At 35.7% G+C, this 23,125-nt stretch overlaps 1 protein-coding gene across 1 annotated transcript in view; it reads right to left on the reverse strand.

The window, feature by feature from the left end:
* Window positions 1-23,125, reverse strand: part of ME1 (malic enzyme 1) — a 178,007-nt gene that overhangs the window by 148,726 nt on the left and 6,156 nt on the right. Inside the window, exons 2-3 of the mRNA XM_039249761.1 lie at window positions 4,306-4,439; window positions 53-202 (exon numbers count right to left, since the gene is read on the reverse strand). Of these exons, the coding sequence (XP_039105692.1) occupies window positions 53-202; window positions 4,306-4,439 (284 nt within the window). The remainder of the gene's footprint in view (window positions 1-52; window positions 203-4,305; window positions 4,440-23,125) is intronic.

Here is a 23,125-nt window from a genome sequence, read left to right on the forward strand (position 1 = left end):
ACTTTACAAAATAATAAAGACACAAGTGTATTTAAAATGAAAGTTTACATACCTTGGCTTCCGAAATGCTAAACTATATTGTTGGCAAGCCAGACCCACAGTGGGGGTATAGACAATAGGCATGAATTTCTCAATATCAGACATTAGCACTCTGTAAAAGAGCTTTTCATTTCTATCTTGAAGATCCATTAAGAGAAGGTACCTGTGGAAATTGGACACAATGAGATCTATATTCCAACAAGTCATGAAATAGCTGCTTAGATTTTTAACCATTTTTCAACAAAGTATTAAGTATTTTTTACGTTGCAAAGAAAACATCTGATCAAAAAGGACTTTAGAAATATTCTGAAACACCTTTAAGAATGAATAACCATAAACCTGAGCACGTGTCATTCAAACATTAAAAGCACTGCTCCAACAGCAGTTTTACTTAATACCTGGAGAGATTTTATCTCTACTTTAATATGAAAATGCCACTACAGATAAAATTTAAATATTAACTAAGTAAATAGACTTCATCATTTAACTTGTAGTACTGAATAGCCAAGGGAAATAACAGGTAGACAATATGGAATGTAGCACTGAATCTAAAAATTACTAAGGCAGGCAAGTTCCAGAGCCTTTTCTTATCATTTTATCAAATGGCCTTTTTCTTTCTAGAGCCATTTCTAACCTAGAGTTATCTTTCTAACCATCAATCTTATCATGTTACCTGTAACCCTCAATAATTCATAGAATAACACCCAAACTGATCAGTAACAACTTAAAATAGTCTTGCAAAATTGTGCTTAATAATCTTACCAGCCTTTTTAGGTTGATTTTCATTCCCTGGAAGAGTTGAAAATGCACAGAATTTGAAGCCAGAGATACAAGGATTCTAATGTTTGGCAAATAGATGGGTTACACCAACCCCTATAACATTTAGGAAGATGATGACTTTAAGGCATGCTTTTAAAACTGATTTAGTAATGTGGAAATCATCACTGCTAAATCAATGATCAATTCTCAGACCTCATTTTATTTTACCTCTCAAAATATTTGACACCAGGAGCCTTTCCTTAGAGCTCAATACACTCGTTTTACTTGACTTCTGGGCCATCATATTTTTCTTGGTTTTCCTCCTGTCTTATTGGTTATTCCTTTCCTGTTTTGTTGCTGCTTCCTCCTCTTCTCTGAAAGCTAACACTAATCTCTAATATATTAGGAAATTAAGTTGGCTTTATCCTTAATATATTCCCAAAATCTAAACAACTTCATTGCTACCCTCCTGGGTCTAATCTCTTGTATTAGTAATTATTATTATTGTAATAGTCTCCTAAATTCTTCCAGCCTACATTGTATTCTTAATGTTGCAGACAATCTTTCTGAAAGATAGACTGGGTCATGTTGATCTTCTGTTCAAAACTTTGAATGGCTCCCCATCTCACTCAGAATAACACCAAAGTCCTTTAGTGCCTTTAAAGCCATTCATAAATTGTCCTCCATTACCTTGCTAAGTTCCTCTCCCAACCTGCCATTTTCCACAAGCTCAATCTGATCCAGAAACAGGTCTCCCTGTTGATCCTGGAACCTACCAGCTGAAGAACACTGTTTCCCAGATTTCCTCAGGGCTAATGGCCTCACTGCCTTTGATTATTTGCTCATAAGTCATCTTCTCAATGAAGTCTATCCTGATCAATATAACAATATAATAAAGCAAACTAATCATACTATCCCCAATATCCTCAGCACTTCTTATCCTACTATTTTTTCCACTAGCACCTGTCAATTTTTAGCATATTATTTTACTATTTAGTATTTAATAATTTTTAAAAATAATTTACCTAAGTTCCATGAGGACAGAGATCATGGTCTATAATCCTAATCTCTAAAACAGCACCAGACAGTGAGCTGATGCTCAATAAATACTTGAGAAACAGTCTGTGGTAAAAACATGAATGTGACTAGCTCTTACAGAGGTAAATGGCCCAGGAAAAGAATATAAAGTAAAAACATCTGAAGGAAAGACTAGTTTGAAGGATAGGCTAGCAGAACAAGTGAAAGAGATTGTAAAGGAGTTCAAGAAACAGCAAATATACACATCAGGCAAACAGGTCAGCTTCCTTCCTCAGCTGTCCCTGTCATCACCCATGGGCTCATGAAAAGTAGCCACAGCAGTGATGGAGGTTATCCATGGGCTCAGCAACATGGACTTTCACTCACCAAGACCAACCTAGCTACAGACATTGCTGAGTACCACATCTGCCAGCAGAAGAGACCAATGCTGCACAACTGATATGGCACCATTCCAAGGAATGACTAGCAAGCTACATGGTAGCAAGTTGATTGCACTGGACTGTTTCCATCACAGAAGGGGTGGTGGTATTTTTTTTTTTTTTTTTTTTTTTTACTGGAATAGGCACTTAGTATGGATACAGATTTGCCTTCCCTGCACACAATACCTCTGCCAAAACTACAATCCATGGATTTATCAAATGCTTTAAACACCATTACGGTATTCCACACAATATTTCTTTTAATCAAGGAACTTCCTTCAAATGAGAGCTAATGAAGAGTGGCAACGGGCTCATGTTCTAGGAATTCACTAGTCTTACCATGTTTCCCACTATCCTGAAGCAGCTGGCTTGACAGAATGGTCGAATGGCCTTCTGAAGACTCAGTTATAGTACAAGGCAGGTGGCAACACCTTGCAAAGCTGGGGCAAGGTTCTCCAGAATGCTAGCTATGCTCTGAATCAGTGTCCAATATATGGTGCTATTTCTCCTATAGCCAGTATTCACAGCTCAAGGAACCAAAGGATGGAAATAAAAGTGGCACCACTCACTAACCCCCGCCCCCCCATTCCAGTGACCCACTAGCAAAATTTCTGCTTCCCATCCCTGTGAACTTATGCTCTACCGGCCTAGAAGTCTTAATTCCGAAGGGAGGAATGTTTCTACCAGGAGACAGTGATTCCATTGAACTGGAAGTTAACACCAATGCTAGCCACTCTGGGCATACGCCTCTGAATCAACAAGCAAAGAAAAGAATTACTTTTCTTTTGGGGTGGATAGGGGTGGGGTGATTGATCCTAACTACCAAAGGGAAATTGGACTGCTACTTCATTATGATTATTATTATTATTAATCTCTTCAACCCTCCACCAGAAAGGAATCCTGCCAACAGACTGCCTTTGGATTCAAACTGCAACTCTCCCCCTGGTTTCCGCCATACCAGTCAGCCTAAGGATTTAGGACTTGCCTAGGCTCCATAATCACGTGAGCCAATTCCTTAAAATTAATTAATTAATTAATTAATTAATTAGAAAGAAAGAAAGAACGAACGAATGAACCAGCAGGTTGTATATGTGTGTGTATATGTTAGGTCTTCCTCTCTGGAGAACCCTGACTAATACAAATACTTGCTAGGTATTGGTTTGCGACCTCTTCTAACCTTTGCAACAATATTTTCAAATAACTATTACTTCTTTTAACCCACAAATGAAAACCCTAAGGTTTGGAGGATTTCAGTACCTTAATAAGAAAGGACCGGGTCAAAAGCACAGGGCCAGGCATGTATAGTGGTCATGGAAGTGGCTAAAGCAATTTGCTTAAGGCCCCATTGCTAGTGAAATACAGCCAAAATTCCAATCAAGGGCTATCTAATTTCAAAAGTAGGGAAAATATTATCTTCACCTTTGTGCAGACACAGAAACTGAATTCTAAAAATAAGTGACCCAAATATGCAGTAGTGTTACAACCAAGCTTGGAAGTTGAAAAAGTATGCTTTTATCTACAATGAACTTAGAGTCTGACTAAAAGCCACTATGACCTGTTTTGCTCTGTCTAGAATGGCATTTCCTGGGGTGCCTGAGTGGCTCAGTCAAGCATCCGATTTCGGCTCAGGTCATGATCTCATGGTTCATGAGTTCTAGCCCCCCATCGGGATCTGTGCTGACAGCTCAGAGCCTGCTTCAGATCTGTCCCCTCTCTCTGCCCCTCCCCTGCTCATACGCTATCTCTATCTCAAAATAAAAAATATATTTCAGAATAGCATTTCCTGATAATTCACCTTAATAGCAACCATTTGATCACAAGAGAAAAGTAGTCTCTCTGAGGACACAGTTTAGAAAAGAAAATTTTATATTACTCAAATGTTGCTACTGAGGGTACATTTTTTTAAAACATCATTGTATTTCTAGGCAAATTCTTCTCAAACTTGACTACTCCATCCAAATCACTAAATATTTTAACTTCCTCATCCAATAAAAAATAAAGTAGACAACTCCTAAGAGAAATATAAAAATCATCTTCAAGGATATGTTACCTGTCAAAGTCAGAGGCCAGACGCTCAAAATTTTTAATTACTCTAAGAACTTGGATATCCTGACTGATGAAGCAAGGTGGCAACAACCCATGAATATTCAACTGTTGTCTCTCTTCCAGGGTAAAAGCCAAATCCTATGGAGAAAAAAAAAAAAACACAATAATTTGAAGGTAATAATAACCAAAAACTACAGATGTACACCCACACACGAAATCCAATAAATATATAGAATTAAAAACAGAAGATCTGGTATTGTCTAAATAAGGCCATTCAACTGTATAATCTCTCAATTCCTCAGTTTCCTCATCTTTAAATATTAGAATACTATAATATTTCAGATCTGTTTCATTCATATCTGAGATTTGAAATTAGGTAATGGAGAAAGATGTGAAGATATGAAAATGAAAGATATAAATATTATTACTGTCATTAAATATATAATTGAATAGGAGTTACAAGAGATTTTTAAATTATGAACATGAGTAGACCACCGATGACCTCTGTTCCTCCTCCTAGAAAATAGATCAAGAAATGCCTTATATATGATTGAAGCACCCAATACTGCTCCCCCAAACTATCTCTTACTATTCATATTACATTTCTAGCTACACAAAATTTCTCACAATTGCCTAAACATATCACACCCTTTTATTCTTTCATGACACTACAGACAAAAATTTTTCTCTGCTTCTCTGCCTTTCAAGCCTGACCTTAAATGCTCCCTTCTCCCTAAAGTCTCTCTAAAGCCTCTCCAGACTCAGCCAGTATGTCCATTAGAACCCTATTATTATACTATGTTATCTGTTTACATTAACATTGACTGTATAAAACACGAGGCTCAAAATAAGCAACTAAATATAACTAATGGGCAGATACAAAAACCCAGAATGGACTAAAGAGATTTTCTGGAATGTAATAAGAGGGGAAGTAGCAGAGAAACCCCAGTAGTCATTAATATGGAAGAATGGAACGAGCAGTTCCCCTGGAGATGACTCTTCCTTGGGCCATTGAAGCCCAAGACACTTCTTTGACTATGCTGACAATTGTTTCTCTGGCTCTGGAAAAAATGCACCAGCATGATGATGGTTGGGTTTGTTCATTATAACCACCTGCTGATGCCACTACTGACCGCTTGGGTGGGTAGAGATGTATCCACTGACTTTGTAATGGGTGATTCTACAGCCATCCTCTTCTACCCTTGAAAGTTTCTTGCAATGGTAGAATAGTGATTCCTAAGTCTTTAGAAGGTTTATTATTCAGGGAAAAAGACAAATTTAGTTCATCCCAGAGGTAGAGGACAGGCCCTAATTGTTGAGAAATGAACACATCGAACCTCAGAAAGTGAGTGAAGGAGGTCAACAGATGAGCAACTCTCTCCTTCTTCTAATTTTTTGTACGGATAGGCCTATTTATTCATGTCACTAATTAAAAGGCTTATGTTTAATTCAATTCCTGGGTCAGGGGACAGACTGAAGAAAGCAAAATAGATTAGCCCACTGAATGATGCCTAGTAGAGCTCTCTAAATTGCCTGCAAGGGCTAGCTGAGAGTGATGGCTCCAGAACCTCCAAGTATGAGAAGCTGTATACAATCTTGATTTCTCAGGAGGTTTCCAAATGCATCAGCACAGCTGGTATCCAGTTTCCAGATATTTTTCTCCAACAGGAGCCACTCTTATGACTGCAAGTGGCCCCATTGTTACATGTTCAGTTGGGGGTCCTCTGGGGCTTTTTTGTTCCCCAGGAGCTGGATGGGCCCTTTCCTAATGATAATCCATAGTGCTCAGCTGAGCCTGACCCAACCATTCTCTCCTGGATGACTAGAGAGCAGCAGACAGTGCAGCCTGTCAGTCTTTTGCCTAGGAGTTCCAGTAGACACCAGGAGACACGTGGTATTGCTGGAAACTTCTGCATGCCATTTTCCTTTTTATCTGTGGTTTGTGTCCCCAACCACAGTGTAAATTCCATTAGGTCAGGATTTTGCCTGGATTTTTTTTTTTTTCACCACTTCATTCTTAGTGCTTAGAAAAGTACCTAGGACTAATACATGAATTAGTAAAGTCAGAGGATATGAAGTCAATGTGCAGAAATCTGTTGCACATCTATACACCTATAACAAAGCAGCAGAGACAGAAATCAAGGAATTGATCCCATTTCCAACTGCACCAAAAACAATTGGATACCTAGGAATAAACTTAGCCAAAGATGTAAAAGAGCTGTACTCTGAAAACTATAGAAGACTTATGAAAGAAATTGAAGAGGACGTGAAGAAATGGAAAAGCATTCCATGCTCATGGACTGGCAGAACAAATATTGTTAAAATGTCTATACTACCCAAAATAATCTACACATTTAATGCAATCCCTATCAAAATACCACCAGCATTTTCCACAGAGCTAGAACAAACAAGCTTAAAATTTGCATAGAACCACAAAAGACCCCAAATAGACAAAGCAATCCTGAAAAAGAAAAACAAAACTGGAGGAATCACGATTCCAAATTTCAAGATATACTACAAAGTTGTAGTCATCAAGACAGTATGGTACTGACACAAAAACAGACACACTCATCAGTGAAACAAAACAGAAAACCCAGAATTGGACCCTAAAATATATGGTCAACTAATTTTTGACAACGCAGGAAAGACTATCCAATGGAAAAAAGACAGTCTCTTCAACAAATGGTGTTGAAAACACTGGATGGCGACACCTTCCCAAAGATGACATCCAGATGGCTAACAGATACATAAAAAGATGCTCAACATCACTCATCATCAGGGAAATACAAATCAAAACTATGATGAGATACCACCTCACATTTGTCAGAAAGGCTAAAATTAACAACATAAGAAACAAGAGTTGTTGGTGAGGATGTGGAGAAAGGGGAACCCTCTTGCACTGTTGGTGGGAATGTGAACTGGTACAGCCACTCTGGAGAACAGCATGGAGGCTCCTCAAGAAACTAAAAATAGAACTACCCTATGATCCAGCAATTGCACTATTAGGCATCTACCAAAAGGATACAAAAATACAGATTCAAAGAGGTACATGCACCCAGCATTAGTATCAACAATAGCCAAACTATGGAAAGAGCGCAAATGTCCATCCAGTGATGAATGGATAAAGATGTGGTATGCATATATGTATACACACACAGACATACACACACACGCACACACACACAATGAATTATTACTCAGCCACCAAAAAAAAAAAATGAAATCTTGCCATTTGCAACAACATGAATAGAGACAGAATATATTGTGATAAGTGAAATAAGTCAATCAGAAAAATACAAATATCCTAGGATTTTACTAATATGTGGAATTTAACACATAGAAAGGTTGGAGGGAGGGGACGGGGAAGAGAAGAGAGGGAAAGAAACCACAAGAGACTCTTAATGATAAAGAACAAAGTGTGAGCTGCTGGAGGGGAGGTGGCTGGGGGATAAGCTAGATCGCTGGTGGGTACTAAGGAGGGCACTTGTGATGAACACTGGTATTGTACGTAAGTGAGGAATCACTGGATTCTACTCCTGAAACCGACATTGCACTGTATGCTAACTAAAATTAATTAAATTTCATTAAAATAAATTAAATAACTAATTAAAATTTAAATAAAATAAATAAATGTTAAAAGTACCAGACATTACTGAGATCCAGTAATTTGCTACATAAACAAAATGGAAAACTTTAAATATTTAACTTCTGAGAAATACTAAAATTTTAAAAAATAATATAATTGCTGCTCAGTGACTAGTATATTAATTCTGGTAAATTTAAGTTTAAAATGAAGAGCTAGCAGTAAGGGACACTGTGTAAAAAATGTAATTGTAAAATGGAAAGCATACTTCACTTGTTAGAGACATAACTGGGAAGACTGATCATTTAAAATATGCCATGAATGACTCTTCAGAATAATACAGAATTATGTACAGTAATGTAATTGAAAAAGAAAGAAAATTCAATAAATTTTTCTCTTGCTCAAAATGAAAAATTTGGAAGTTGAAAATGGGAAAAAGCTAGAGTAAAATTCAGTCTCAAAAATACATGAACATATGTAAAGAATCAGTAAATTTCTGAATATTAAGCCTTGAAAATATGCCTCCAAAATGAGAATCAAAATTATCAATATTCTGAGAATAAGACTTATTGTCAGAAGCACTAACATATGCTCTTGTGTTCACTTAATAATAGCACTTAATCATTTATTGGTATATTAATTAGCCAATTAATTTTTACATAAATTTTCCAATGTTGTTCTGACCTAACAGGTCTCCCACTGTATGCCATGTGAATGACAATGTCACCTGGCTATCTTCTGATATTCTTTGATGTTTAGTAACTACAAACCCCCATATACTGTTAATCAAATATTCCATGACATAATAGTGTCAATTCAACTCTGAAACAACAACAACCAAAACCAAAACAAAGCAAAACAAACAAACAAACAAAAAACCTACGGCTTAAAAATTGGGGGAACTGGTCCAAGTTAAAGTCCTATGATTGGGTTCATGTACTATTGCTACCCTTTATGAAAAGAAAAGTTAATGTATAAGCAAACTTAAATCTTAAAAAGCCTGAAAATTTAAAAATATATATGGCATGATTTTGTTTAAACCACAGTTTTTAAGAATGACACATCAAGGGGATTCCTACCAACCAGCAGCTTCCCAGAAAGCATGTAGCAAATAGTAAGTGGAATTCTGAACCATTTAATAATCCTGGCTCTAAGTTTCATTTTTTCATAGTAACAGACACATATTCATATATAAGTTTGTACAAATTACAAACAGTAGCTTAACACATTCTCCTTATTAAATGCTGGCTTAATACAGTGAAACACTACCTTAATGCATTCTCCTTATTAAAAGCTGATGTAACTAATATCTGTTTCAAAGAATTTTTACCTTAGGGTTATGCCTATCCAACAAAGGACAGTGTATCCAAAGTATACATGCAGCTTCTAACTTCCATTTGATTTCTATTGAGTCTTTCATGTAGTTAAAAAGTTTAGACGTCTATACATATATTAGGTTTCCAGACCACCTATAATTCTAATTGCCTAAAAGTGTTCTCATTCACCCAAGGTTCAACCCTGGTTTTCTCATTTTCTGTCTTTCTTTTACTTTCCCTATTCCTTAAGAAACCTTTTGGACAAGATCCCTAGACAGCAGAATGGTATGCTGTTTCACTGCTGAGGAGAGCGCACAGGACAACTATTCTTCTGGACTCTACTAATTGATCTATGTATATCTTCTTGAGAAAACTGAGACCATCAAGCAGAAATGAAAACAAAATTCCTGGCATCACAAGAGACTTCTATTAAAAACTGTGCTTGCATGGTAACTGAGAAAGAAACTTTTTCCTAAGTAATTTATCAGAAATGATTACCATAAAAGCAGAAAGGATACATTCTGAACTCTGCTCTAACTTACATCTTTAATGGTTGAACTTCAGTAATTTGCCTTCGTTTTTTTCCTGAATAAGGACTCAACGTAATCAAGCAGAATAGCAAAAAGGAAATCACTGTCTAAATCACAATATCTAAGTAATCTATGTATGTATAATTCATTATAAAATGTATTTATTGTAAGGTTTGTTTTTATTATTTATTATTCTGAAATAAAGAGATCAAAGTGAGCTGTAGCTTTAAATGTCAATATTTTCAACTATGTATTAACATAGTTTATATGCATATTTTATAACTACAGAAAGAGAAGTGATACTAATTTGTCCTGGATACATTCTACTGAAAGGTTTCTTCCCCTAGATCTTCCAGAGTGCCAAATACTGTTTTTTGAAATTGATTTATTTAATTCTAATTGACAACATAGATAATGATTTCAAGAATTTTTTTGGTGGTGCACAACCTTATTTCTTCAAAACCAACCAGCCAGATAGAATACACATTTCCAAGGTAAAGTTTTTAAATGATTATTTTGAATGCATTCATCTGTGCAACCAAACTCTCTAGTGATAGTCTCCTTTAAGAGGCAGAAAATCAATTAGCTAAAACCAATAATATATTAACAACAGCTTCTTTAAGAAAACATTCGGTTTCATTACATAGCAATTAATTTTCTCATCTGATATAATGTCATTTAAACTGGCATAGGTAATGATTACAAATATGTATCTAAAATATACTTGGCCCCAGATACTCTAAAATTTACAGCAAAATCATAACTATAACACCTAAAAATCATTTCATCTAGGTACTTTAGGATATAAGTATAACTATTGTGTAGTTTAAGTGAAACATTTGCTTAATTGATAATAAAAAAAAGAACACCTCCACCTAAGAGAGCCAATGGATTTTTAAAATGTTGGATGAGAGATTTAACTAAATAGTTTAAGTATTTTTAAGGGTAATATTATGTTGCCTATTATAGAAAATATTATAGAAAAAAATAGTGAAGGGGTGCCTGGGTGGCTCAGTCGGTTAAGCGTCAGATTTCAGCTCAGGTCACGATCTCGTGGCTGGTAGGTTCAAGCCCCACATCGGGCTCTGTCCTGACAGCTCAAGAGCCTGGAGCCTGTTTCAGATTTTGTGTCTCCCTCTCTCTGCCCCTCCCCAGCTCATGCTCTGTCTCAAAAATAAAATAAACATTAAAAAAAAAAAAAAAAAAAACTCTCCCTCCCTTTCCTCTAAAAACAAAAAAATAAAAAATAAAAAATAGTGAATATCTCATGTAACTAATTGAATATTGGACTGCATGTGAAAACCAGAACAGTCGTATGGGTACAGAATGGTTGTAAGTGTTTTGGTTGTGGACCCTCCTGATTACATGGCTGGTTGGGAGCTGATCTTGCTGCCACTGCTTAGTATCACAAGAGAGGATCATGCTGTGTGTCATCAGCCCAGGAAGAGATCAAAATTGAATTTTCATAGTAAAGTTCCTACAGAATGTATATCACTTTCACACATGGACCTAATCACAGACCTTCAAGGAGTCAGTGAATAGAATTCAGGAGTCTTTAAAACATGGGAGTCTTTTTTTTCACTAACTCGGTGAAACTTAGTATTTCTTTCCATCGTAAAAGAAGATAACAAACAAGAGAAATAGTTGTAGTAATTTCTGTGACTGTCATAAATAGAAATAACATTTTTTATCATATTAAATTTCTGGCATATATTTTGAAATATCACGTATGTATATCATTACTTTGAAATTACAATAGTTTTAGACCCACAATAAGGTTGTTTTATAAGATGAAAAGGCACATGAGTTAGTCATGTTGACAACCTTCATATTGATCTCTTTAAAAAATAAAATTTCACTTTAAATTGCTCATATTTAAATATATTGACTTGCTATTTAAGTCTTCCATAAAGAGAATATATCTTATAATATCACACATTTACTTTTTAATACTTTGATATGTATTATCATACTTGGCTTCTTTTGTAACACTGTGTATTCATTCATTTGAAACCACTGCTTTAAGAAGGCTGTAGACTACACCAAATTTCCAAAGGAGTCTTTGGTACAAAAAAACTTTAAGATTTTGCAGATAGCAAAGGAAATAATCAACAAAACAAAAGGCAACCTATGGAATGGAAGAAGATATTTGCAAATAACATATCTGATAAAGGGTTAGTATTCAAAACATAAAAAGAAGTTATCAAACTCAAACTCAACACTCAACTTATAAAATTCAATCCAATTTAAAATGGGCAGAAAATATGAATAGACATTTTTCCAAAGAAAACATACAGATAGCCAACGGACAGCCAAAAAGATGCTCACCATCACTAATGATCAAGGAAATGCAAATCAAAACTACAAGGAGATACCACCTAACACCTGGCAGAATGGCTTAAATCAACAACACAAGAAACAACAGATGTTGTGAAAATGTGGAGAAAAAGGAAGCCCCATGCACTGTTTGTGGGAATGTAAACTGGTACAGACATTGTGGAAAACAGGTATGGAGGTTCTTCAAAAAGTTAAAATTAAAACTACCCTACACTCCAGCAACTGCACTACTATTTACCCAAAGAATACAAAATATTAATTCAAAGGGATATATGCACCCCAATGTTATAGCAGCATTATCTACAATAGCCAAGTTACAGAAATAAATGGATAAAGAAGATGTGGTGTGTGTGTGTGTGTGTGTGTGTGTTTGTGCGTGTGTAAAATAAAATATTACTCAGCCATATAAAAGAGTGAAATCTTGTCATTTGCAATGACATGGGCAGAGCTAGAGAGTATAATGCTAAGCCAAATACATCAGCCAGAGAAAGACACATACCATATGATTTCATTCATGTATGGAATTTAAGGAACAAAACAAACAAGCAAAGGGAAAAAGAGAGAGAGGCAAACCAAAAAACAGACTCTTAACTATACAGAACAAACTCATGGTTACCAGAGGGGAGGTGGGTGAAGTATGTGATGGGGATTAAGGAAGGCACTTGCTATAATGAGAACTGAATGTTATACAGAAGTGTTGAGTCACTACAATGTACACCTGAAACTAATATTACACTGTATGTCAGTTAACTGGGATATTTAAAAATCCTTTAAAAAAGATAAGAATTGTTGCAGAGAACTATGTTTCAGTTTCCAAGGGATGTATTTCACATATCAACATGATATTCCCAGAAACGCCACAAGATGGCTTTCTTACTTCAGATCCACTGTTGAGATTTTCAGAAATGTTTTCTCCTCTTAGTTACTTTACGGGAGTTTGTGAAGCTCACTGAATTGGTCAAGGGGCTCCAGGGAAGCAAAATGAATAGGGTGTGTGTATAAACAACACATATATGAATAAATTTATTATAAGGAATTGGCTTATACAATGATGAAAGCTGACAAATCCCCAGATCTGAAGTTGGCAAGCCGGAGACCCACGAGAACCAATGGTGTAGTTCTAGTCCAAGCCCAAAGGACTGAGAAATCAGGAGAGCTGACAGTATAGTTATAGTCCAAAGGCCAGCAGGCTTAAGATCCAGGAAGAGCCAGTGTTTTAATTCAAATCCAAAAGTAGGGAAAAAAATCGATGTCCTAGATTGAAGGCATTCAGGCAAGAGGGCTTTCCTCTTCCTCACAAGAGGGTCAGCCTTTTTGTCCTGTTCAGACTTGCAATTGACTGGATGAAGCCCAACCACATTATGTAGGGAAGTCTGCTCTACTCAGTCTACCAATTCAAGTGTTAATCTCATCCAGAAACACCCTCACACACACACCCAGAATAATATTCGACCGAATGTCGGGATACACAGGGGCCTAGCTAAAATGACACATAAAAGTAATCATCACACTCACCAAGTATTTTTCACCAAATATTTGCTGAGCGAATGCCATAACGCCTGCAGGCACTGAGCCAATGAAACAGTGATATGTCAAATATCATGAAGCTAACAATGCAGAGAGCTTAATAGGATATTACATGAAGAGCTACACAATTATAAAATAACACTGTGATAAGTACAAGGGAAGAAAAGGGAAAATTTACTACCAAACTTAACTTAGGGGCTTACGAAGGAAGAGCCCACTGAGTAGTGATATTAAAATGAGGATCTGGAAGCACCTGGGTGGCCCAGTAGGTTAACCATCAAACTCTTGGTTTTAGCTCAGGTCATGATCTCACAGTTCCCGAGATCTGACAGCACAGATCCTGCTTGGGATTCTTCCTCTCTCTCTGCCTCTCCCCCACCTGCACTCTGTCTTTCAAAATAAATAAAAACAATTAAAAAAAATAAAGTAAAATGAGATATGAAGGAGAAATGGAAGAGTAGGAGTTGACCAGGTGAAAGACTCAGGGTGACTGTGCAGGAAACAGCAAGGACACAAATCCCGATGCAGAAGGGCTTGGCTTCTTGGAGAAAGTCTAAGGAAGGAAACATCAACTAAAGGAAGAATGATTAAAGGTGACCCTGGAGAACACAGGCAGGAGCCAGCACAGGCAAATCCATATTAGCCAGTAAAATAACAGGAACACCCAGTTTTTTGCCGGAATAGTGATGCCATTTCATGAAAACGCTGCGAGTTAGCAGTGCTCACCCACAATATTTGTTATTCACCCTACTGAGGAATCCCCATCCCAAGGCTAGCTCACTAAAGAAAGAGAAAACAGGGTCTCAGAACCAGTTTCTGAGTACCAGACAAATGATAGAAAGCTCATCCTGGGCTCGAGATTCTCAATCTGTCTCCCACGTCCCTGTATAATTCACATACACACCCCTAACTGCAACATTTGTCTTTGTAACACCACCTCCTAGCTACCACACTTAGGGCAGATCTGAGTAATGTCCTGCAGCAATAACATTCTAATAAGAAAATTAACTTTAAAAAATATATAAATTTATATATAAATATATAAAATCAGGGGCACCTGACTGGCTCAGTCCGTTAAGCATCCGACTTCAGTTCAGGTCATGATCTCGTGGGGTTGGTGAGTTTGAGTCCCACATCTGGCTCTGTGCTGTCAGTACAGCACTTTAGATCCTCTGTTTCCACCTCCCCCCCCCCCATTTTTCCCCTCCCCTATGTGTTCTCTCATAAATAAATAAATAAAGAGAAGTCATACAATATTTCTAGTATATAATGGAAACATATTGAGCTCTACAAACCACAATTACACCTAGAAAGGGGAACAAGCTAGCTGGGGCACAGAAATGAGAGGGAGATGAACTTTTCACTTCTTTATATTTTTGCCTTTATACAGTGAATCTGTAAGGCTATTAAAAATACTAAGAACCATTTACCTGAAGCTCCAAGATTTGTTAAATCTCTATCCTTATGTTTCTGGCCTCCCTGGCTAGGGCAGAGACTGCTAGACGTTTACTGTAACATCTGTTCTCCCCTTCTTCTGCAGTGAGAGGACCCTGTATTATTTGGGGTAGTAATGTAGACAAAAGACTAAAATTCCAGACTCCCCTATAGAAGACGCCCTGTTGAATGAGTCCTGAACAATGAATGTGAGTGGAAAGGATGTGTGGGATGTGGGGAAGGGTCCTTAAAGACAGCTAGCTGACTCCACTGGAAAGTGGCTCTTGGGTTTCTTCCATTTCTTCCAGCAGCCCGCTTGGAATGTGCAAATGCTATCTAAGAATGATAGTTAGGACCATGAGTGTTCTGGAAGATGAAAGTGCGGCATGTTCCTGATGACTCTCTGACCCACCAAACCGGCCTAGACTGTCTACCTCTGATTTCCTTTATGTGTGAGAGAAAAATACGCTACATCTTAATCAAATCACTGTTACTTGTTTTAACTGTTGTTGTCCTTGCTGTTATATGTACCAAAACCAAGTCGTAAAAGATAAAGTGGTCATTCCTACACCCGCTAATGGAAAGAGATTCTCCAACACACACGCAACAGCATATTCACCCCACAATGTACCATATAACCTGTGGAGAAATTATAAGCATATTTGAAAGGCAGAACAGAGCTATAAGAATGTTAGGTCAAGAATTAACCATCATTTATCCATTTGAAAAACTTTTACAGAATACTAACTATAATCCAGGTCCTATGAGCAAGTATGTGAAAAGATAAAGCTATGATTAAACCAGCATCACAACCCTACCCACCTCCCCAGAGGAATTTTGAACCTTGTAATTTCTGTAGTATTTTCTCCATCACAGCATGAAGAGAAACAGAAGTATACAAATACCAACAAGGCCAAGCATTTTTATAAATGCTTAGACTATAGTAATTTCACAAATTATGTCACATTCTTACTTTTACATAAACCATTTTCGACAAAATAACCTTTATTACTAACATTACTATAGCAATTAAGTACCCAGTGAAATGAGGGGGGGATGTGAATATATATTGCAGAGCATATTTCTGATGTTTTCCCCTAAAACCAAGTTAGACTGAGTTTCACACATTCACATACTAAAAATAATAATCTGAGGGTTCTGGTTCTGTGCAAAATGGTATAAGCATACTTTATCTTGTCTCTCCCAATGAATCCAACTTTAAACTGTGTACAGAATGCATCAGGCAGCTATCTGAAGAATCTGAAAAGTTAGTGGCAGCAGAGGAACGGGGAAATCCCAGATATCACCAAAACAACAGTGAGTTTCCTGCAGTTTTGCCCTTCAGTACAGCCTGGGTTTTTTTTTCCCTCTGTAATCAACTGGCCTTGACTAAAAAGCAACAGAAATGCTAGAAGTGCAACTGTGTGCAGACAAAAAGAGTGCCAAGAAAAGCTTTCTTTTTCTGGTCCAAGAATCAGGAAAGGAGAACCTTAAAGATCACAGCAGAGGGAAATCCACTCTTATTTTCCATTCTTTCTAGCCCCAGCCCCCCAGGAATCCCACAGTGGGTGGCAAGAACATGACCTGAATGCTGTAGATGTCTAAAATTGTAAGATAGGAAGATCATTCTTTTTAGCCAGAGAAGCAATGGTCCCAAGATCATGGATTAAACGTCTGTTGCATTTCTCTTTGTCTTCCAGTCACTTGGCCCTAAGTGCAAATGCAGACAGAGGAAGTATACTGCAGAGCAAGCAAACTAAAGGACCAGCTTTCTGGCTAGTGGGCTGGAAAGGGAGGCTCAAAGAAACAGAAAGTATCACTGAGGTCAAAGAAAAAAGGGAACTCAAGAGAGCAATCCCGTAAAGTTGTATATGAACTCCTGGGCTCACCTCTGAGCTATGCATGTAGAGACTTGATCTTAAACAGTCTCACAAAGGATCTGAGAACTACACTATGGTGTAAATTGCTGTATGGATCCTACTGGGCAGTACACATGATGAACAGATCCAAACAGCACTACAAAGTGGCTTTGGAAATGGAATATTGGAATCACAACCCATAGAATGAGGGTCCAGCTTATGAAGTGACCTAACCAGTTTGACTGACTGCAAAAACCAAGAACTGTATTCCCCTTGGGATTTAACCAAAACCTAGAATGCAAATGTCCAGGATACATGCAAAAATTACTCAGCATATGAAGAAACAGGGAAATGTTAACTTTAAAAGGAATATAAAATCAATGACAACACAGAGAATGAGGTCATCAAAAATTTTAAAAGTTATTGTAACCATACCCCAAATCATAAGGGCAAAATCTTTTGAAATGAATGGAAAAATAAAAAGTCTTGGCCAACAAATTAAAGCTATAAAGAACCAAATGGAAATTTTAGAACTGAAAGATATAATAACAAAAATAAAATATTCATAGGATGGGCTCAAGAACAGAATGGAGATAAGAGAGCAAAGGGTCAGTAAACCTGAAGATGGATTAACCAATCTGAAAAACAAAGAAAAAAACTGGAACAGAAAAAGTCAGAGCCTCAGGGGCCTGTGGGACAATACCAAAAAGCCTAACGTTTGTATGAACACAATGCCAAAAGGAGAATAAAATAAATAAAAAATAAATAAATAAATAATAAATAATAAATAAAAAATAATAAATAAATAAATAAATAAAATAAAAAAAATAATAAAAAAAATATTTGGAGAAATAATGGCTAAACACTTATCAATTTTGGCACCAGGTATAAACTTACAAATTCAAGAAGCTCAGCAAACTCGGAGAAGATGATCAAAAAATATCTAAATCCAGAAAAATTATTTCAAAATGCTGAAAACTAGAAACAAAGAAAACATCTTTAAAGGAGCCAGAGAAAAACTTACCCACTCATTGTATACACACAAAAATTCGAATGACTGCAGGTTTCTCATCAGAAACAAGGGAGGCCAGAGAGAAGAGGAATGGCATTTTTCAAGTGCTGAAGGTAAACAACTGTCAACCCAAAATTCTATAACTTGTGAAAATACCCTTCAGAAAAGAAAGTGAAATAAAGACATTCTCAGATGAAGGAAAATGAAGACAGTTGGTCTCCTACAAACCTGCTGTAAAAGAAATGCTAATGGAAATTCTTTAGATGGAGAGGAAATGATCTCTGAGGATAACCTAAAATGACAAATATCAGGGTAATTGTAAAAGATTATCTTTCCCTCTTAAATTATTTAAAATATGTATAACAGTTAAAATCAAAATAACAAACATTACGTTAAATTATTACATCAAAATATTTTTTTCATAACAACTCAATAGAAAAACAATCCAATTAAAATGGGCAGAGGATCTGAATAGACATTTTCTCAAAGAAGATATACAAATGGCCAACAGACATATGAAAAGAAGGTCAGTATCAGTAATCATCAGGAAAATGTAAATCAAAACCACAAGATATCTATTCATACCTGTTAGAATGGCTATTATCAAAACACACACACACACACACAAACACAAGAAATACAAGAATTGGTGAGGATGTGGAAAAAAAGGTTCCCTTTTTTTTTGAGGTTTTTGAGGAAACTTTTTTTCCACAAGTTGGTGGGAATATAAATAGGTATATCCACTATGGAAAACAGTATGGCGTTTCCTCAAAAAATTAAATAGATTTACCAATTCTACTTCTGGGTTTTTATCTGAAAAACAAAAACACAACATGAAAACAATATATGTGCCCCCATGTTCACTGCAGCGTTATTTGCAATTGCCAAGATATGGAAACAACCTAAAAATCCATCAATGGATAAATGAATAAAATGTGGTATATGTGTATGTGTGTGTATCTGTGTGTATGCATATATAGAATACAATTCAGCCATAATAAAAAAAAAAAGAGGGAAACCTCGCTATTTGCAACAACATGGATGGATCTTGACAGCATTATGCTAAAGTGAACTAAAGTCAGAGAAAAACACTGTATATGATTTTACTTACATGTGGAATTTAAAAAGAAAAAACAGAAACAAAAACAAAAAGTAAGCTCATAGATATAGAGAAGAGAATGGTGGTTCCCAGAGGCGGGAAGTACATGGATAGAGGAAATGGATCAAAGTGTTCAAAAAGTATAAACATCCAGTCATAAAATAAATGTCATAGGGATGAATGTACATACAGCATGGTGACTATAGTTAATTATATTGCATTGCATACTTCAAAGTTCCTAAGAGAATAAATCTTAAAAATTCTCATCACAAGAAGAAAATTTTTTATAACTATATGGTGACAGATGTTAGCTAGACTTATTGTGGTGTTCATTCCACAATATATACAAATATCAACTCATTATGTTGTATACCTGAAGCTAATTTAAAGTTACATGTTAATTATATCTCAATTTTAAAAATTTTATGTAACATATGTATGGAGATTAAGTCGATAATATAATAACTATAACATAGTCAAGGGAAAGTAATTAGACAAATGATAAGGTATCAACATTCCAAATGAACTGACAAAATGGTCACTTTAAGTAGACTGAAAAGTTATATATAGTATAATTCTTATAGCAAGTACCAAAGCCAAACTATAAAAAGATACTGTCAAAAACTCAAAGATAAAATGGAATAAAAATATTCAAACAGGAAAGGGAGAAATAAAGAAATGAAAAACAGAGAGAATAGAACCTAATAATAAAATAGTAGACAGAAACCCAAACATACCAATAATGCCATTAAATGTAAATGGTCTAAACACAGAAACTAAAAAAGAGATATTACCAGAAAATGGCAACAGTTACAAGCAAAATTAGTTAGATCATTGCAATCTCTCACCTACGTGTTTCTGTAAAGATGAGAAAATGTCAATTATAACCTCTTTGTATGTCATTATTTCCAGCTCTTCTTTTTGACTTCTATCATTGGATCTTTCAAACCAGTAATGTTTCTGTGTTATTTATTAACCTTTAATTCTCAAACGGAAGTTATAATACTGGTTTCCATTTTCCCAATTTCTCAAGTGAATTTTCTCATTGGTAAAACACATTTCTTGAGAAATTTGAGGAATTCCTATATGGAGACAGTTTTTGTACCTTCAGTGTGTCCTGCATGAAGAGAAGTATGTTAAAGTCTGCTAGTGTTAGTGTTCATTCCTCTTTGCATGTTCTATAGGGTCTTTTTTATGAGGGTGACTGCTGTGTTATTTGGTGCATAGATATTACTTTTTTAACTTTATTCAAAATTGTACTTTCCAGCAATATAAAGAGTATTTTGTCTCACTTAATCCTTTTTGATATAGACGCTACACTGTCTGATGTCAGGTATAACCCTGATTTCCTCCTGTTTGCATTTTCCCATGTCTTTATCTTTTGTGTTACTACAGCATTTTGTTTTCAACATATCTGTTATCTATAGCATAGTTTGCCTATGCTCTGTGAAACAATATGAAAACAATTTTATTAATAGAGGAGTTATTCTCATTTACATTTACTGACACTGATGAAGGATAGAAGCAGACATTTTTCACCTTTAACCTAGAAGGCTGATCTATGGCATCCAAAACTCTGATAAGAATCAAATACATGCTAGTTAGTACATTCTTAAAGGGCCTCATGACTACCTGGATATCTCACCAATAGTTAATATTGACCTGAATGATAAGCACCAGATAAATCTTGTGAAAGTAGTTTTAGGAGTAGAGATTTGAAGAAGACATTTATGATCTAGTACTTCCTGCACATCCCCTATGCCTTGGGTACTAAGCATATAACCATTGGCTTCAGACAGCAAAAGTACAGCTCTTTCTGTCCATGGGTCATGTCCCCGTGCTACTCAAATAAATTTACTAAGTTGCACCATAAAACATCCAAGAATTATTTCTTGACTATTGCATTCAACAACCCTGCAATATGACCAATATGTTTGCTCTCAATTCTGTCATTATTATAATCACCATATGTAAAAATTTACAATTTTGAAAAAGGAAACATTTTAAAGACTTACAAAAATGCTTATTAATCAAATAGCAATTTCTTCCTGGCTCTGAGCACCCAAGTAAGGACTTATTGTTTGGTCAACTAACCAAGACTTACAGCTATTAGTAACCATAACATGTTCATCATTTCAAGATATTGTTTCACAAGATGCCTCAATTTGGACATGTAGACAGAAAAACAAAAGGAGGCTGGGCCAGTACCACCAATGCAAACTAGAGCTCCATATGTACAACACTAAGACACAGAAAAGAAAGCTACTTTCTAATAACTTCCCAAGTATGTGAATGCACTACTTAAAGAAGTCATATAGCAGAATTTGTTTAAACTATGGGTTGTGACTCACATTTTGTAAAAACTGAAATATAATGAGTACTACTAGGCTGCACGAAACACAGCAAAATATTGTATTATGAATTTTTGTTTCAATTACAATGTGTACTCGTTTGCTAGGGTTGCCATAACAAAGTACCAGACTAAGTAACTAAAACAACAGAAACTTATTGTCTCACAGTTCTGAAGGCTGGAAGTCCAAGAGCAAGATGTTAATAGGGTTGCTTACATTATGACACTTTTCTCACTGACTTCTCTCTTTATGTTCACATGGTCGTTCCTTTTCTTATAAGGATATCAGCCATATTGAGTTAAGGCCCACCTAAAAACCTGATGTTAACTTAATTACCTCTTTAAAGGTATTAACTCCAAATATAGTTACATTCTGAGATACTGGGGATAAATCAATACGTGACTCTTGGCCGGGTACAATTCAGCCCATAACATTATGCTTATACACATATATGTGCACTGTGTCACATTCAAAAAAGTTTAAAACTATCTTAGAGGACTCTGAATAGACAGTTCAAATGTATTAAATATATTCTAAGCTTAAGAGACCTGCCTTAATACTATAATGGAGTCAGGACTCCTTTACTCCCCAGATTTCCAGGTCTTCATGAGGCAGTTTAGACTGTAACTACTTCAGGGATCCTCATAATGCAATTATTAACATTCAGATGAACATGTAAATACTTTTGATGATATTCTTCCTCAACAGTACCTGATTAAAAAAATAATCCTAGTGCTTTAAGTCTAGGGTTTATTAGTATAAAGCTCTGATAGTTATATTCCCATGTTTTTGAGACTATTATTCATTATTATATTGACTTCCCAAGCTACCCAATCAAACCATAGAAACTTAAAGCCATACTGTCTCTCCTCTCTCTTTAAACTCAAAGGCCTCAAGTATCTAACAGTTTAGTTGATGGTTAACTTAGATGTATTTTTAAGGCCTGAGGGAAAATATTGAGGCTTTAAATACTCTAAATTCACTTAAGATAACAATAATTATCTGTTTAAAATGTACTACTTTACATACATCAAGTTAAAAACAGGTAAAAAATAACGTATAGGCCATAAAATATTTTAAATATCATTTTAAGAATACAGACATCCACATTTTATATTTAGGCCCCATGTCTAAGAAAATTTCCTAAACATTTAGGTTGGAAACATTTCCAAATTTGTTCTACTTAGTTGTAATATATTTCATGATTTATACTGTCAAAGTTGGTTGAGTTGGCTCAATAACATAAAATAATGAAGTAACAAATCAGTCAATCTTGAGTCTATCACAGTATTTGGTCATGACAATTTTGAAAACCATTGGAAATAGCCAAATATTTGTTTTGTCAGAGTAGCTGATTATTTCCGAAGCCAAACAGACTCAAGTAAAGGCTGGTTTCACACCACTGGAACTTCTAAGTTTCCTGTCTCTGCAATTCATTCCCTCATCTCCCAATAACTTTAACAACCAAAGCATACGTCTACCTTTCTCTAACAAGCTATGTTCTTTCGTATTTCCAAGGCTTCACACACTTTGAAAAGAGTACTGAGAAGCAAAGAGCTTTCCTTTTTCTTCACAAATATGTATTTTAACCTATACCTGGCATTCTGTGAAAGTGTATGAAAGATTTCAGAGGTCTTGTGATGTCAGCCAAGCTTAGTTATATGGATTTGAGGGTAAAATTTAAAAAAATAGTTTTGTTTTTACTATAAAATAAAGAAGGAACATAAGATTGTCATCAGAAATTCAAGGGAAGAGGATTAGTACACTAAAAAGAGA

The sequence above is a fragment of the Hyaena hyaena genome, unplaced genomic scaffold (genome assembly GCF_003009895.1).
Source record: "Hyaena hyaena isolate Hyena2069 unplaced genomic scaffold, ASM300989v1 scaffold_344, whole genome shotgun sequence".
Taxonomy (NCBI): domain Eukaryota; kingdom Metazoa; phylum Chordata; class Mammalia; order Carnivora; family Hyaenidae; genus Hyaena; species Hyaena hyaena.